At 38.8% G+C, this 16354-nt stretch overlaps 1 protein-coding gene across 3 annotated transcripts in view; it reads left to right on the forward strand.

Moving 5' to 3' along the window:
- Positions 1-16354, forward strand: part of LOC149792285 (F-box only protein 3-like) — a 109820-nt gene that overhangs the window by 73511 nt on the left and 19955 nt on the right. The window contains exons 1-2 of one of the 3 annotated variants that reach the window (XM_089970841.1): positions 207-441; positions 6575-7449. In XM_089970841.1, coding sequence (XP_089826967.1) covers positions 6600-7449 — 850 coding nt within the window. In that variant the 5' untranslated portion in view covers positions 207-441; positions 6575-6599. Of the gene's footprint in view, positions 1-206; positions 442-6574; positions 7450-16354 lie in introns of those variants that run through there. The other 2 variants (XM_089970847.1, XM_089970843.1) reach the window with 2 other exon arrangements.

Genomic DNA, 16354 nt, shown 5'->3' on the forward strand with positions numbered 1-16354 from the left:
CTGCTACAAAGAAATCTCATACATTATTTTGCCCAGACACAGGTCACACCAAGGGCATAACAACATTCGTTAACGACATTTCTCGACGTTATAATAAATCGATACAAAATTACGGTGTAGTCAATCCAATTATACGACCCTTCGTCAAATAGAATTCCGCAGAAGGCAATTGCATCTAATAAAATTATTATGTTCTCCCCCGTCGTCATAGCAACTGGCGTGAAATCCAATTTAACAACCGTACATCAGCGTTATTTGGTTTAAGCTTATTACAAGTCGCGGACAAAGGGAATTCTAGCCTACGCATAAGAGAAATATTTTTTGCCTGGAGAGTCGAGTTAGCGGGTTGTGAATAGGATATAGTTACTGAGTTGGGATAAGTTTTTCTTTTGAAGAAAAAAAAAACAACACATAGAACCTCTGCGCTAAACCGTAACTGAGGTAAGAACATAGTATTGTCTAATATTGTTTTCTATATACGTAAAATATTATTAACTTTGTCGACTTTCAATTGTCATTATTGTATACTTTTTCATACATTTCAGTATGCAGTTTAATATTTGTAGCATTGATTTTTGTTTTTTTTTTTAATGGGGGGGGGGGCGATGGGCACGCTTGAATAAATAAACTCAGCATTTAGGCTAATATATTTAGTCATTTAGTTTCCAGTTTCCACTTGATCAGTCTCAAATACAGAACATACAGATCAAATTAGGCTATTTAGAATAGTATGGCATAAATAAGGATCGAACTTTGGTCCATACTTCGAAAATGGCGTGTGACTGAACTCGGCTCGCATTAGACGTACAAGATCGTGAAGATAGGTCGAAATGCATTAGACCGAGGTAAAGATGACATAATTTTTTTGCAATGAATGCTAGATGATGTACGTTATATCGGTTTTTGCTGTTCGAAACATACCATAATATGGGGCTCGTACATGGTCGGCAGTGTGCAAAGGTTATTGATGGAGCAAGCGAGAATATTTACACAGAAGAAATATCTTGAACCTGAGTGTTTGAATTCATTCTTGAGTATTCTGCCTAAGTTTGATAGAGTACGAAAGAGTACTTTCAGCCCGAGGGTTTGAAGTCATTACTCAGTGTTCCGGTAACATCTGCTAGAGCGCAAGGCAATACATTGAGCTCTAGGGTTTTAAGTCATTCCCGATTACTCCGGCAATGTGTGCACACTCCACATCGTGTATGATCAGTATTCTTATATCATCAGTAAACCTAATGGGTAATTTGCAACAGCTAAAAAATAGAATGGCTTCCCATAACGTTTATATGAGAATAGGTCACCTTCGTCTTCGCCGCCTGCAAGTTACTCAACCTGTCGCAACATCGAGGTCAATCCTACGATTAATTCCTCGAAGATATGCCGATAGCTGTCATTTGGACCACATCGGCTATTTACGAAACAAGAATTCACGAAGACACGAATGCATCGAACTATTTTTTGTTTTCATTTGCAATGTAAGCGCCACTGCTATCTGGCGATTTACTAACTAATTTTAGATCGTATCCCTACGCCGACTAAAGTCTAACAATATAGATCCAAACAAGAGGTCCCATTGTATGTAATGACTTGCTAATGTCAATCTACTATATGTTTTAATTGTAATTTTAAATTAAGCAAATCTTTTCATAAAAATGCGTTTACTTGTTTTTATAAAGCGTTAAATCACCGGACTTCCCTTGTCAAATGTTCAGTTTCGGAGAAGCGTCGGTTTTTTTTTTTTTTTTTTTTTGCACATTGTCAAGCTCGTCAGTATCGGAGATCATAAATCTTGCATGTAGTCCTAACACATAAACTATATATGATAATGCATTCCAAAATTTATATTTGATAATGCATTCCAAAATCTATACTTAACGAGCACATACATTTCTAATGTTTCAGTAAGGCTGACGTCACAAGACCCGACCTTTAAAAAATCTGCCTCATCATTTATGAATTTAAGTAAATCAATGCAGTCATTTGAATATGGTTAGGTTTTACAACGATTAATGACTCGAAGAATTAGAAGGATATGGTTATGTATTTATACATGTATCTTTTATAGACTGTTTCAATGTCCACAGCAATTACAATTGTCCCATGGACAAATTACCTCTGTGTTTAAACATATATATCTTCTTACAATCTGATTTTAATCATATTGGTTCTTCTTGAAGTCCATGCTTGTTTCATGCCTATGTATGTATGTATGAATGTATGTATGTATGTATGTGTGTGCGTGCGTGTATGTATGTATGTATATGCATGTATGTATGCAGTTGTGGATGATAGTGTAGTACTACTGTTCTGAGTCACACATATGTATGTATGGCTCTATCTAGTCTTGAAACTACGTTAGCAATAGTTGTATTTTATTACATGAGATGTATTTCTCTTACATTAGATAACCTCTTTAAACAAGAAATTTTACTTAAGCATAATATGATCTTATTTAAACAAGATAATTAATTACAAGATGAACACACACACACACACACACACACACACACATACATATATATATATATATATATATATATATATATATATATATATATATATATATATATATATATACGCACGCGAATAATCTACCACAGTGGAAATCGCAACAGTAACGAAAGGATTGGTTGTCGTTGAAAATATCTTTCTTTTATGACAGATAAATTTAATAACGTATATCGTATGAGGCAAAATAGTTGTTACCATGGCAACGTTGAGTAATTACCGATCAATGTTAGTAGTAGTTGTGTTTGGGTTTAACGCCATTTTCAGCACAAGATAGGCTATATATGACGGATAGTACAACTGGTAGAGGTAAAATCTGGGAACACGCCAGGAAGAATAACCGACTATGAGAAGCTACTGGCAAGCTTTCTCACGTACCCACATTAGTACCGCTCCGGTAGCCTAGTGGTTAGAGCGTCTGCCTCGGATGCGTGAGGTCACGGATTCGAACCCTGGCCGAGTGATACCAAAGACTTATAAAAATGGTGCTAAAAACTGCATCGCTAGGCGCTCTGAATTAAGAGGTTAGTGTTAGGACTGGCCGGCCTGGTGTCAGGATAATGTGACTGGGTGGAACATCATGTTGCATGTCTGCGCAATGATGCCCCAGTGCTAGACATCACTATAAACTGTCACACTGCAAACGTAGCGATAGACTGAAAAAAAATCTTAAAGTTCGTTAAAACTCCAAATCACACACACACACACACACGCGCGCGCATGCACACACACTGACCGAGTCTGAGACGAATACACGCAGACAGAGGTGACATGGCAGTGATATGTAAAGGTGAGCTATTTCGACCATTCGGCCACTATGGCCCACAAATGTCAGTAAATCACTCACCTTCACTCAACACCTACAACCTTTATAGTTAAACAGAGCATGCGTGACATTTTTCACGGCGTATATAAAGACTCTAATGACAGAAATATAACGTGATCGGAAATGGTTGAGTAGACTGATACCATTTTGCCGGAGTTTTATTTTGCTTTCTGTCCTCTTCATCATTTGATGGAACTTTGTACCCTTCTTTATGAAATACTCTTTTTCTTTGACTTAAAAAAGTTCAAATTCAAATTATTTTTTAAAAATTGGGGGGCGGGAGAGAGGGGTAGGCTTTACATTATCATTGCACACAGCTATGCTCTCTGGTTGTCCCAATCCCCGTTGTTTCATTTCTACAGGATATAACGTTTCCACGTGTTTTTTAATTGTCACAGGGTATGATTTCCATTGTAATTTCCATCGGGAGTAATTTTGTCATGTGTTATAAATGGATGTCAGACCAAATTTTATATGCAGCATGACATTTATAAGGTTTCATTGAGTTTGATTGTTGGAGTCACTTAACCATGTTTAATATAGTTTAGTGAGAATTATGATGCACTCATTTTCTTATACGCACAAAGCATTGTTTATTCATATTGTATTTCCAAAACAATTAGGACGCTGATTTTTTATCTGCGTTTTAAGCACAGCAACACAAGTGGGTTATTTAGTACCGAACAATAGGAGTAAAGTGCCTTGTCCAATGATACACCGCATTAGTCGACACAGACTGATTCGATGGTAGAATCTGAATACTTGGAAATTGGCAAAGTGAAGGAACGTTTGAAATTTATCAAAAGACCGTGTAGAATGTTCTTGATGTTTCAGTAAGCATAAAAGTATAATTATTCACTTCGACCGGAAAGTCATTTGGACTAGAGAATCGATTGGAGGGGAAAGTAAATTGGACCGGAAAGTCAATTGGAGTGGAAAGTCAATTGAAGTGGAAATTCAGTTTTGACCGGAAAGTCTGTTAGAGTGTGGAGTCAATTGGACCGGAAAGTCAAATGGGCCGGAAGGTCATTTGGAGTGGGAAGTCAATTGGATCGGGAAGTCAGTTGGACCGGAAAGTCAGCTGGAATGGGAAATATGCTGTTAAATGATTTAAGCATTGCATTTGGAATAAAAAAAGTTACTGATTGAATATCATGAAAACTATTCAGCTTCATTTCCTCAGTTAGATAAACTTGCTACCTATATATATATATATATATATATATATATATATATATATATATATATATATATATATATATATATCACTTTAACTAATATATACTGTAAAATCGGGCAGAAATTATTTCGTTTTTAGTCGTCTCTTAAACAGCATAACTGCAGAATTTCATATTTGTGGTTTTAGTTTTATGAAGTCGTGTTCAGTTAGATTTTAACTGTTTGGTAACTTACAAACCCTTCCACGTTATATCTAGTTCAGTATTAAGTTTATAATTAAACCAGAGCATAAGCAAATTAACTATGTAACAAAAATATAGTCTTCGGTTAAAAAACATACATGCATACATACATGCATGCATGCATGCATACATACCAGTGACGAACCTAGAACATACATACATACATACATGTGTGTTCGTTCACCATCATGCTCGATGAAGTCAATCCTGCGCTGTTCTTCGCTGATGGGTCCTCGTGTGGCTGATGAGTCCTATACGATATGCGCATGTCCTGGAGCAGTGTGTACACAGGAGGTATAGGTTGATTTCTTGACGTTGAGGCTTTCCAGCGTTCCCTGGTGTCGGCGACTTTCGTTCTGCGGGCATCATCGAAGGTTTTTCACTCATTGCTAACAGCTGCACGCCAGCCAGGTCTATCCTTGGCACAGGACTCGAGATTTGTCATAGATATCGAGCAGCATCTCAGGCTGTCCTTGAGGAGTCTTTGAATCTTTTCTTCGGACGAGCAATTCTTCTGTGTCCACTAGATAGAGGTCCATACAAAATATAACGTGGCATTCGTGACTCCTCCACACGGATGACATGACCCATCCACCAGAGTTGGGCTCTCATGGCCATTGCTTCAATACTGGTTAAACCTGCTCTGTCCACCACTTCTAGGTTCGTCACTCTGTCTTGCCACCTGACGCCCATAATCCAGCAAAGGGCTCTCGTGTGTAAGCACTCAAGTTGCTTGATGTGCTTCATGTATGTTGTCCCGGTCTCACATCCATACAAGAGGCTTGTTAGCACACCTTCTTTACATACCTTTATCTTGGTGGACAGTTTGATATTCCTGTGACTCAACACGCGAGAGCGGCGACGTCTTAATGACTGACTAGGCTGCTGGTGCATGCCGTTATGTCTTTTTCTAGCGATCCATCGGAAGATATGATGCTTCCAAGGTACTTGAAGTGATCGACAGCTTTCAGTTGGGTGTCTTCTATAGACACAATGGGGGGGGGGGGCAAACTATGGTACCTTTGATGGGTTGGTAAAGAACCTCTGTCTTGTTCAGACTAATAGTGAGTCCGAAGAGTCTCGAGCCTTCCGCGAAGCGAGTAACGATGATCTGGAGATTTGCTTCTGTGCGTGCCATGAGAGCAGTCATCCGCAAAAAAGTGCTTCAAACATACATACATACATACATACATACATACATACATACATACATACATACATATATACATACATACATACGTTTTCTTTTGCTTTCGCTTTCTTCCAATCAGTGGCCCAATGGTTGGCGTGCCGAACTTCTTCCATCAGACCATCCTGGGTCAGCTACTGTCGCGTGCTCATCTTGCGATCAGTCAATTTTATTATTTTAGAAAAAATAATATTTTGACCACATATGTTATTTTCGACCGATATCACATGGATAATGTAAGAATGTTATTGATTGCCAAAGACATTAAATTTGTATACAGATATGAAAGGGATAACGTTTGGTCCATTTCCTTTCTCCTTACATGGGCGGATATTGAAACTGGATAGAATTCTTTTCGACTTGCAGGGGCTGAAAATGTATTAAGCCCGAAGCCTTGACTCACCATTTGAATTTGTAAACCCGCTATTATCTAAAAACATCTGACGTAAATGAACATGTATAGTATATACTATGTATTATAGATTTAGAGTGATATTTGGATCTAAGTCTCTTCGGTGAAATAAATTTGATATTACTTTCACTTCTTAAGTTTTACTTTCCTATATAAGCATGGAAACCCTGTAATATGAATTTATAATATGCTAATTAGTTTTCTGGATATTGCAGAGAACCTGTGTTACCCGATTTCAACATGGATGAAAACAATCGTCTAATGATGCAACTGGCTTCCTTTCTGATCAATGAATCTCGGCAGCAGCAGCAACATGCTGGAATGGGTCAAGGTCAGTCGTCGATGCAGACGGGATTAAGCATGGTGGATCTCGCCAGACAACTTCTGGCCGGAGAGGACACACGTCATGGCATGCAAGAACAGAACACCAACCAGATGTTGATGGTACAACTGGCGAGACAAATGTTGGCCAACGTTGGTGGCAGCGGTGGGATGGCGTCACAGTCGTTACATCCTCATCAGAATCAGGGTGATGGTTTCACTGTAGACAGGCAGCAGTCAATGATGGCTTCTTCTGTCCAAGGGGTATCGCCATCGCCAGACAATATCTCTTCTAACAGAAGAAATTCAAACGAAGGCAGGGTATTTGTGTATCAACAAAATCCCAATCGTCCATTTCAGCCGCAAAATAGCGGAGCGCAAGAATTTACACCCAGCGTCACTCATCCTTCTCCATCAGTACCCCAGTCTAAGGACGCCATTCACCAGCCAGTACATGGGTTTTGCAATCAACAACGAGTGCTCGTGCATAATATGGCAGAAAATAGGCCTCGCCCTACAGTTCCAAGGGTTCTAAGACCGGGAATAGACAATTTCTCTAGGTTTACTGGAGTTGCAAATCCCAGCATGGTGATGCATGCAATGCAGCTATTAAAGAGAAAAGACAGACGGAAGAGAGGCCCGAAAGAGAAAGAGACATTTCCTGTATTTCTGTACTGCCTTCCTGACAAAAACTCTAAGCTCCCCAAGTTTTCTTCCTTGGATCCTGTGGAACGGAGTCTGGTAGATCAGCACCAGAAGGAAGGGTTTGGTAGGTAATGTTATCTCCAACGTCAAATGAAACATATCTCAGTGTTGAGCTTATGCCGATAAATCATCCCCTCACCCGTGATGATATTGATTGGCGTTTTATGACCTGATATCACCTATTCATTGAAACTTCGGTGCACATTTTATAGACTTACCGGTATTACTCGTCACGTGGGTGTGGATCTAACGATTGTTGAAGGGCTCTTTTGGTGACATGTACATTATATTTCCGGAGCAAATCCTTTGTTTGGTGATGGGTAAATCCACGTGGAATAGCACAACCCCATGTCCGAGTTTCATCTGATCCTTGCCATCCCATTTTTGATATTTAGACATTTATGTTGGGTTTAAGGGTCAGAGTCCATTGCCTATCGAAAAGTTGGAATTCGCCGACACCGTTTGGTGTCAGCATTGACATGTAGGTTGCGTGATTTGTGTAGTTATGTGACTAGAAGTGCAACTGGAAGATGCGAGTCAAATTTCATCAACGCTGTAGTTTCGTCTCGTCTGTCAGCGGATTAAAGATTTAACTAATGCTATGCTCGTGATTGCTGAGAAAATAAATCATATTCCTATCGATTTCGTGCAGGTATATCTCGATGAAAGGTTGTTTAAGTTTGCTAGGCCGGCTAGTAAGCGGTTACCCTATGCCATCAGCCTCTCATGTGGCCTAGTGGTTAGAGCGTCCGCCTTGGTTCGAACCCCGACGAGTCATGCCAAAGACATTAAAATGGTAGACACCTAAAAGCTGCATCGTTTGGCACTCAGCATTAAGAGGTTAGTGTTAGGGCTGGTCGGTCTGGTGTCAGAATAAAGTGTCTGGGTGGGACATCATGCTACATGTCTGCGGCATGATGCCCCAGTGCTATACATCACTTTAAACTGCCACACTGCAGACATCGTATATATATGACTGATTTTTATTTTAAAAAAGCTACCTTAAAAATCCAAAATCACACACAAACACAAACACACCCTATGCCGACACCAAATGTTGTCGGTGAATTCCAAGTGTTCGATAGGCAATATATTCTGACGCTACACTCAACATAAATGTCCAAATATAAAAAATTGGGTGGCAAGGGTCAGAGAGTACTCGGACTACACAACCCCTGTCCTGCGGCTATTTTCAATGTTGCGCTAGATATGGTTGTTACTATTAACCCGTGTGTCCAAGGTGTACGCATATTTGTTCCGGACATATTTGACTGCATCAAAATTGTACAGTTTAATGAACAGGTGACATGAGACCCACATATTGTCCATCACAGATTTTGGGGGTTGATTTATCGGACTATGTAGAGCTGTGTCATTAGGACATATTAATCCAATATTGTCGTGAAAGCAAAAAAGAATTTTAAAAAATGGAAAATACTGAGGTATTGTTTTCAAGAAAAGAAGTAAATAATACAGCTAGGCTTAATGTATTTGAGTATATAGACTATTGCAGGCTATGCGATTGTGCAAATTTCCTCAATGTGTGCATTCTTTTTTTTATAACTCTAGTTGTCATTGCAATTTTTATGTATGTATGTATGTATGTATGTATGTATGTATGTATGCATTCATTCGTTTGTTTGCTTGTTTATTTATTTATATATGCTTCAACTTTTAGAATGAATGTTTGTCTTCCTAACATGGTCGAAGGACTTTCCAACTTCTTATGTGCGTTTGGAAAGTATGGTTCTAAATTTTGCTAAACTTTCCGTGGATGGTGTAGTATTCCTTTGATGCTTAAGTAGTTAAGAAAGTGATAATTATAGGACACTATAGTTATATTCACATTTCCACGGAATACACATACTGTATAAACAGCCGTGTTGCTCCTACCTTTTAAAATTTTATGTCTAACTAAAAAGTCCAGTGCGCCTAAAACTCCCACCTTCTTAACAAAACAAATGCCAAGAAGTACATACTTTAATAATCACGGCAGAATGATAAAAGGATAGACAGTTTTCATCTATTTAATAAATGATCATAACAGAAAGATTAAAACACAATTTTCGTATGTTTAAAAGTGATCTGTTTTGGTTTTATACGGTTTGTCGTTGCCAACCACTGGCATCTCTTATTTCTTGATCACTTTGGCTTTGCTGTTGTCCTAAACGATTCGTTTTCCTTTATGACATTTAATGACCTCATGATTTAGTTATCTGCAATTACTGCCTGCTTAATTGTGCTTTATCTTCGATATTTTATGCTTCATTCATTGCGTTTAGCAAAGCTTCACACAAAACATTACACCCATCTTGGTAGAATGAAACTTGGTAAACTAACAATGGATGTTTTAAGTTGTCCCCAAGCTCTGTGCGTGCAAGAATCACCAAACTAGATGACTGTGTGCATATTTGTTAGTGCCGTACCTTTTCAAGAATATAGGTCACGGTGACCTACATATCACGTTATACGTACTTAAGATAGGTTTTTGCTTTTGCCATTATATATTGGCAATCTATGTACATACTGTTATACTCAGAATCATGAAATTAAGTGTGGAGATGCATGTTGCTGAACACGCCCACCACAAACGTCGGTCATGGTGACCCATATTTCACTGACTCTGGTTCACGTACAAGCATTGTTTATGCCAGAATCGTCAAATAAGATGAGTGTATGCATCATTTTAGCACGGCATCTTTTCGACAAAATGGTGAATTTTTTGTGTTTAGCTCATGACCAGATAGTGGGGTTTTTTTTGCGCCCTGTATACACAGTGTTCCGCCTGGAATAAAGAAACTTGTCGAGAAGGCATACTTTCGAGTGATACGTCCTGACCATAAAAGTAGATCAACTTGATCGATATTTCATGCTTCACTGATTTGTCTTAAAATTTCCTTAACTGCATATGACTTAAACTAAACGATTGTATACATCTCTCTTAGTACCACAGTCATGTACAAGTTAACTGGCCTACATTTCACAGTTTATTGGATTATGCCAATGTTTTCCTTTTAGATCACGACCCCTAAGGCTGGTGGCATGCTGTGTAAACATGATTGCATGCTATGTAAATACTATTCAATTTAGAATGATTAAACTTGGTGTGGAGGTACATCTTGACCAGCACTACTCCCATATTTAATTACGAAGTCATTAATGTTCATATAATATGTGTTACTCACCGGTGTTACATTTTATGTTTTATGTTTACTCTCAAGCAGTCTTCATATCACAATCGGCAAACTGACAATGTTATGTATATCTGTTAGTACTATACCGGTACAACAGGAATAGCTCGTGATGACATGTATTTAATCTTTTAATGGCTATGATTTTGCTTTTGCATTTTGCTTATGATGGCACGGATTTTTTTTTTTTTTTTTTTTGACGCGCTGTCTGCATATTATTCTACGTAGAATTATGAAACCTGATGAGAACTTGTTAAGTTCTATAACATTGTCTCAAAAAGAGGTCTTTGTGACGTTAATTCATGTTTCACTGGCTTTATTAAAATTGTGCGTTCGATAATCATTTATTGGATGATATGTCAGTTGAATTAATTATGAAACTGAATATTGGATGCATCTGTGGTAATACTACAACCTTAGAACCAAAAGCAGGTCAATGTGGCCCACATTTTATGCTACACTAACATGAATTAAGTTTTTTTGTTTATGATCACACATATTCATCCATTTTATATACACCCTAGCTTACTCGGAAGGCCGTTTCTGACCATTGCAGATGGAAGCAGGACAAAATGTGCCTTTTCGGCAGTAAACATACCTGATAATGATATACATTCAAGTGCGCGTTATTACCGGTATACCGTTCTAACGCAATATTTATTTCCGGTGGTACCTATCATGGTACTTCTTCAATAAACCGCTACTTCGGTAGTTTTCGTTAGTAAGGAATTATGGAAATTACTCAGAAATCTCTTATAATCTTAATTTAATAAAATCATATTTTCATTTTTCATGACAAAATAGTTCCAAAATTATATCAGTTATTTTACAAAATATTTGTATTTGTCACTAATCAATCTCTAATATTACAAATATAATCATATTTATGAAACTGTAATCACATGTTTGACAGTATCAAATATGCAAACATGGCGGCCGAATGGGATGTTGAGAAGGACTTGCGGTACTAATTCAACTCTCATAATAAAACTATGATACTAAAATTCAATAACTTTAAATTTCTGAATGCTCCTGATCAAATTTATATTAATTAGTATTGTCACGTCCTTCATCGCAGCATCTTTGTTGAGAAACCCAGCCGTGTCATTTCTGGCTATACATCTGTTTGAAACGTGTTTTCAATTCAGAACCAACGAGCCAGGTGCTAACTTCAGAAGTTTTTTTCAAAACTCAGGCCTGTTAAAGAACTGAAATTCCAACAATAAAGATTGCCTCTATTTTTTTTTTTAGTTACAACTAGGATATATATTCTTTTTACTAAACTCCTACTTTCATTATCAACCGACCCTGACCAACTAAATACATATTCACTCTATTTTATTTTAGATTGGTACCCATTCTTCCATATCATTAGTACGCTGAGTCCTGAAAGTATATTCGGACCAATTTCAATTTTCTGAAATATTTTGGATTTTAAAAAAAACAAAAACATGTCTTATACTAGTGTATTGTAAATTGCTAAGTACGAATTCTTTTGTAAAACCGAAAATTATCATCAGAATTTCAGAAGGACAGTATTGCTTTCTGTCTGAAATTTACTTAATTTCTCTGGATCGCTAAGTATTTTCTCACCTCGTTTGTTCAGCCGGTGCATGCTATGTTTATTGGCTTTCTCTGATAAACGTCTTGCCCCGGGTGTTAGCTTCCCACACATAATTTATTATATCAACAATTTAGTTAGTAAATTGTGGGCTTCGGTGTCAACAATTCCTAATGTTATCAACAAGCTTTGTAATGTCAGTGCAATGTCTTTTACAGGATATCAGATATAGCGGAACATTAATCTTCCCACTTCAGGTACAGTTTTAAGATGACAACTTAAGTAGTATAGTGGGACTGTTTGGTGTAAATGGAAAACCCAGTCAAAATGGTCGTGGGCATTTTTAGGGTCAACAGTTTTTCAATCACTATGGCCACGTTTAGTGTCAATGATAAAATACATTACATACATTACACACACACACACACACACACACACACACATACACACACACACACACCTTGTGCACTTTTGGGGTCAAGATATTTTTTAGTACAGCCTGGGCACGTTAAGCGTCAAGGGAAATTGAACATGGGGAATATAGTGACAAGGGAAAGTTGGGTTGGTGTATAGGGTAGCAGGTAACGGGTAGCGGGTAAGTTCAGCAAGTTCATAAACTATACCAATAAAACAGCTCTTGACGGGGCGGGACATAGAACTTCTCTATAGCAGAGAAATAGATATACGACACATACCTAGATTGATGAACATCAAGCTATTACACAAACAACTATAATACCGACTTTAAAAAAGTTTAGGCAAGAAAGCAACTCTTTTTTCGAGGCATATGAGTGGTACTGAAAAAGGCCTTTGGTTTTTGTTAATATTATTCCGTTAACATAGAAGGCATATCGTAGGTCTTCCTCTCTTCCTCAAACTTCTTCTGACTTCTGGACCGTAGATGAGAACTTTCTTCAGACAGCCTTGTCTCTCCACAGAGATACTTCTTTTCCAAACGCTCGTATCCGTGATCCGGATGATTGCCCATGATGATCTGACATACATGGGTAAGTCCGTACGGAACACCATCGACGATACGAGGGTAGCTGATTCAACGTTAGTCCCCATCTTGTGACGAGAGCAGGTGAAGGGAATGAAGTGAACGGGGTCATTTATAGTGGAAGAGTGGATCGAAACGGATTGAGTTTCTTCACCAATCCTAACACGCCGTACAAAATTCAGTTACAGTGCGGAGTATGTCTTCCAACCCGAAGAGAGCTGCACGTGACGTCACATTCCTTATATAGGTGCGATAGCGTCTGTGCGCAGGGAATCAGAGTTTTGAAACATGACGGAAACTAAGAAGATGATGAATTGAGGTGTACCGGCCGTGGAGATGAGGAGCGATGGTATATCAGCGGCTACCAAAGTGAACACAGCCTTACTTCCAGAAGAGGCAGATTTTAATTGGGATTTAGTCGATTTTCTCTCTTCTTCGCTAGAATTTGGTCCAGTACCAGCACCTTCGTCACCATCTTCCTTACCACACGTCGAGGATTTTAAACAGAGCCAGAAAGGAGAATTGGAGAATGTCTTTTTTACAGCAGCAGAAAGAAGCAGAACAAACTTTTCTCCTTCAACAGCAAGACGAAGAGACAAGAAGATAGAAACGACAGGAAGAAGAAGCAGAAGCAGAGAAGAAACAAAGTCTAGGAGAGAAGGAGGACGGTGAAAGTCAAACGGTGACGGTACTCTTAGACATTTTAGCAGAGTTAATGAGTCTGAAACAAATGTATCTGACTTCTTTATTACGACCCAAGAGGAAAAGACCTTCCCGTGCCAAAAAGCCCAACCTTGTTACTACGACTGAGATACCCACCCTAGTGATTACTACCAAATCATTGACAGGAGCCAATCCAGAAGTAGGCCTTAGCCGTGGAAAAGATTTAAGGCGATTAAAGCTGATTACTTCCCGTTCCTGAGTTGTTGTATTTTAAAAACAAACAGCCAAGGGTCCTTTTCAGGGCCACTCACTGCTCTAAAAGAGATTATATTCATTTTGCAAAAATCAAATTAAAACTCAAAATCCCTTTCTTTTTGCCGTTTTGTGTATGTGTGTGTTAGTGAGTGCGTGAGCGCAGGTTCTTATTACGATTATAAAAATCAAAACCAAGAGACACTTACGTTTTCTGTCTGGTCTATTCTGGTACAAATTGTCCAATCCAATTCACAACACAACATATTAAAAAGTTCTTGGAGTTCTTTTTTGTCATTTTTTTTTCACTTTAAATTTAATTTCTTCACGTTCACAGGTTTTTCCTCCTCTTCTTCCTCACTTTCTCATCGTCTTCTTTTCTTCTCTTTTCTCTCTTTCTGGACGTGTCTAGGTTCTTGCTTTTGGGAGGATACCTCTTTTTCATGTTCTGAACCCCTCTCTTCCACTTGCTCCTGTAGTTTTTTTAGGGCATTCTGAAGACCAATGTCCTTTCTCTTGACAATGATAATAGGTATCGTGACTTTTGTTTCTTCTGACACCTGCCTTACTTTTTTGACGGTCAGGACACTCTGTATCCCAATGCCCTTTCTTCTTGCATATATAGCGAGTATTTTTACTTTTATCTCGAAAGGAGGGGGAGGAGTCCCTTGGCTTGTCTGAAAAAAAAAACTTTCTTATGGCATCTCGCAAAGCTCTGACCAGAAGTTCGATCTGTGTGGGCTCTTCCTTCGTCCTGGTCGGTTTAAGAGTGAAATGAATACTGGAAGGGAAGACACCAACCCTTTATGTAGGGAAGATCCTGGTTTGACATCGATATAGGGACCCATGGCGTTTAAAATGTAGTCATTTGACTTTTTGCAGTCAAGATGAAACGATCGCATCATTTCGTAGAGAAAGAAGAAGAAAATAGGAGGCAAAAACGTGATTTATCGCATCGCAAAGTAGCTGAAGTCTTGGCTCAAATTCATGCCAGCGATTTTGAAGATGACATGACTGAGACATAATCCAGACTCAGAGAGTCTGTACCCAACCCAAGTCCACCATTTACTCCTCAAAAGTACTACTACATTCGAGTGAATGAAAAGTGTTCCTCTACAAAATTTAAAACTAAGGCTTACAAGTACACTGTGAAGTTTAAAGATTTCAAATCCGACGTACCGTTGGAGAAATCAGAGGGGTTCATCACCGATGTGTGGGATTCTTTGTTATCCTCACTGATACGGCAATGTCCTGCCAAAGAAGACGGTCGCGTGAGACTTTCCATTCATCACGACAGTTTGATGTCCCCCGTTTGGATCGAGTTTAGCAGCCCAGAATAATTGACACCTTCCAAAGTCATCAACAAGATTCAACACGTGCAACAAGCCAAGGACAATTTTCACATCACCGATGGAAAAGCGACACTGTTCATTACCCACGTTTCTCTTTCCCAAGGGACAGGACGCAGAAAGATATTATTGGTGGACGAACTTTTCAGTACCAATAAAAGCCTCGTTCAAGTTAACAATCCTCAAGACCAGATGTGTTTAGCCCGTGCAATCGATGTGGGACGAACCTATGCCGACAAGAACGACACGGCAGAATGGAAACGAGACTCGGAGAATATTCGACAATCGGACCGAACCAAACAAAGAGAAGCAGAACTCTTGTTACAACATGCGGGTTTATCCAAAGACACACCCTGTGGCGTTCCTGAGATACAAAAATTGCAAGACGCATTGGCTCCACGCTACAACTTGAAGTACACCCTCAAGAAATGCGTGAAACTTTGTTGTTTCGGGGCAAAGATTTCAAAGACGGAAAAATATTCACGTCTATCATCACGATGAACATTTCGATGCCATCATCAGTATCGCTGCATTCCTGGGATGCAGTTACTACTGTGAGGATTCTGACTTTGGCTATAACAATCGAGAGCAACACAAGCATTGTGGATCGCAATGCTCATGATGTTTGGCCTCTCAACCCTGTCTTGACGAAGGACAAGAACGGGTGCATTGCCCTGCTTGTCAGCGAACTTCTGTCAGCCTTGCATGTTACCAACAACATCTAAGGATGCAAGGTTCACAGCAGAAAGGTGCTTGTCAGCTCCTGAGATTGTGCCCTACTTGTGGACAAGGCATGCGTACCAATAATGCCAAGGAACACGTATGTTCAGGAAAGAAACGATGTCACATTTGTCGCCAAATCGTAGACTTGGAACAGGAATGCTGCATTCAAAAACACCATTCCAAACAAGAAGAATATAACCAGAAGAAACGGAATTTCATCTTTTACGATT

The sequence above is a fragment of the Sinohyriopsis cumingii genome, chromosome 9 (assembly GCF_028554795.1).
Source record: "Sinohyriopsis cumingii isolate HCF-2022 chromosome 9, ASM2855479v2, whole genome shotgun sequence".
NCBI classification, from domain to species: Eukaryota; Metazoa; Mollusca; class Bivalvia; order Unionida; family Unionidae; genus Sinohyriopsis; species Sinohyriopsis cumingii.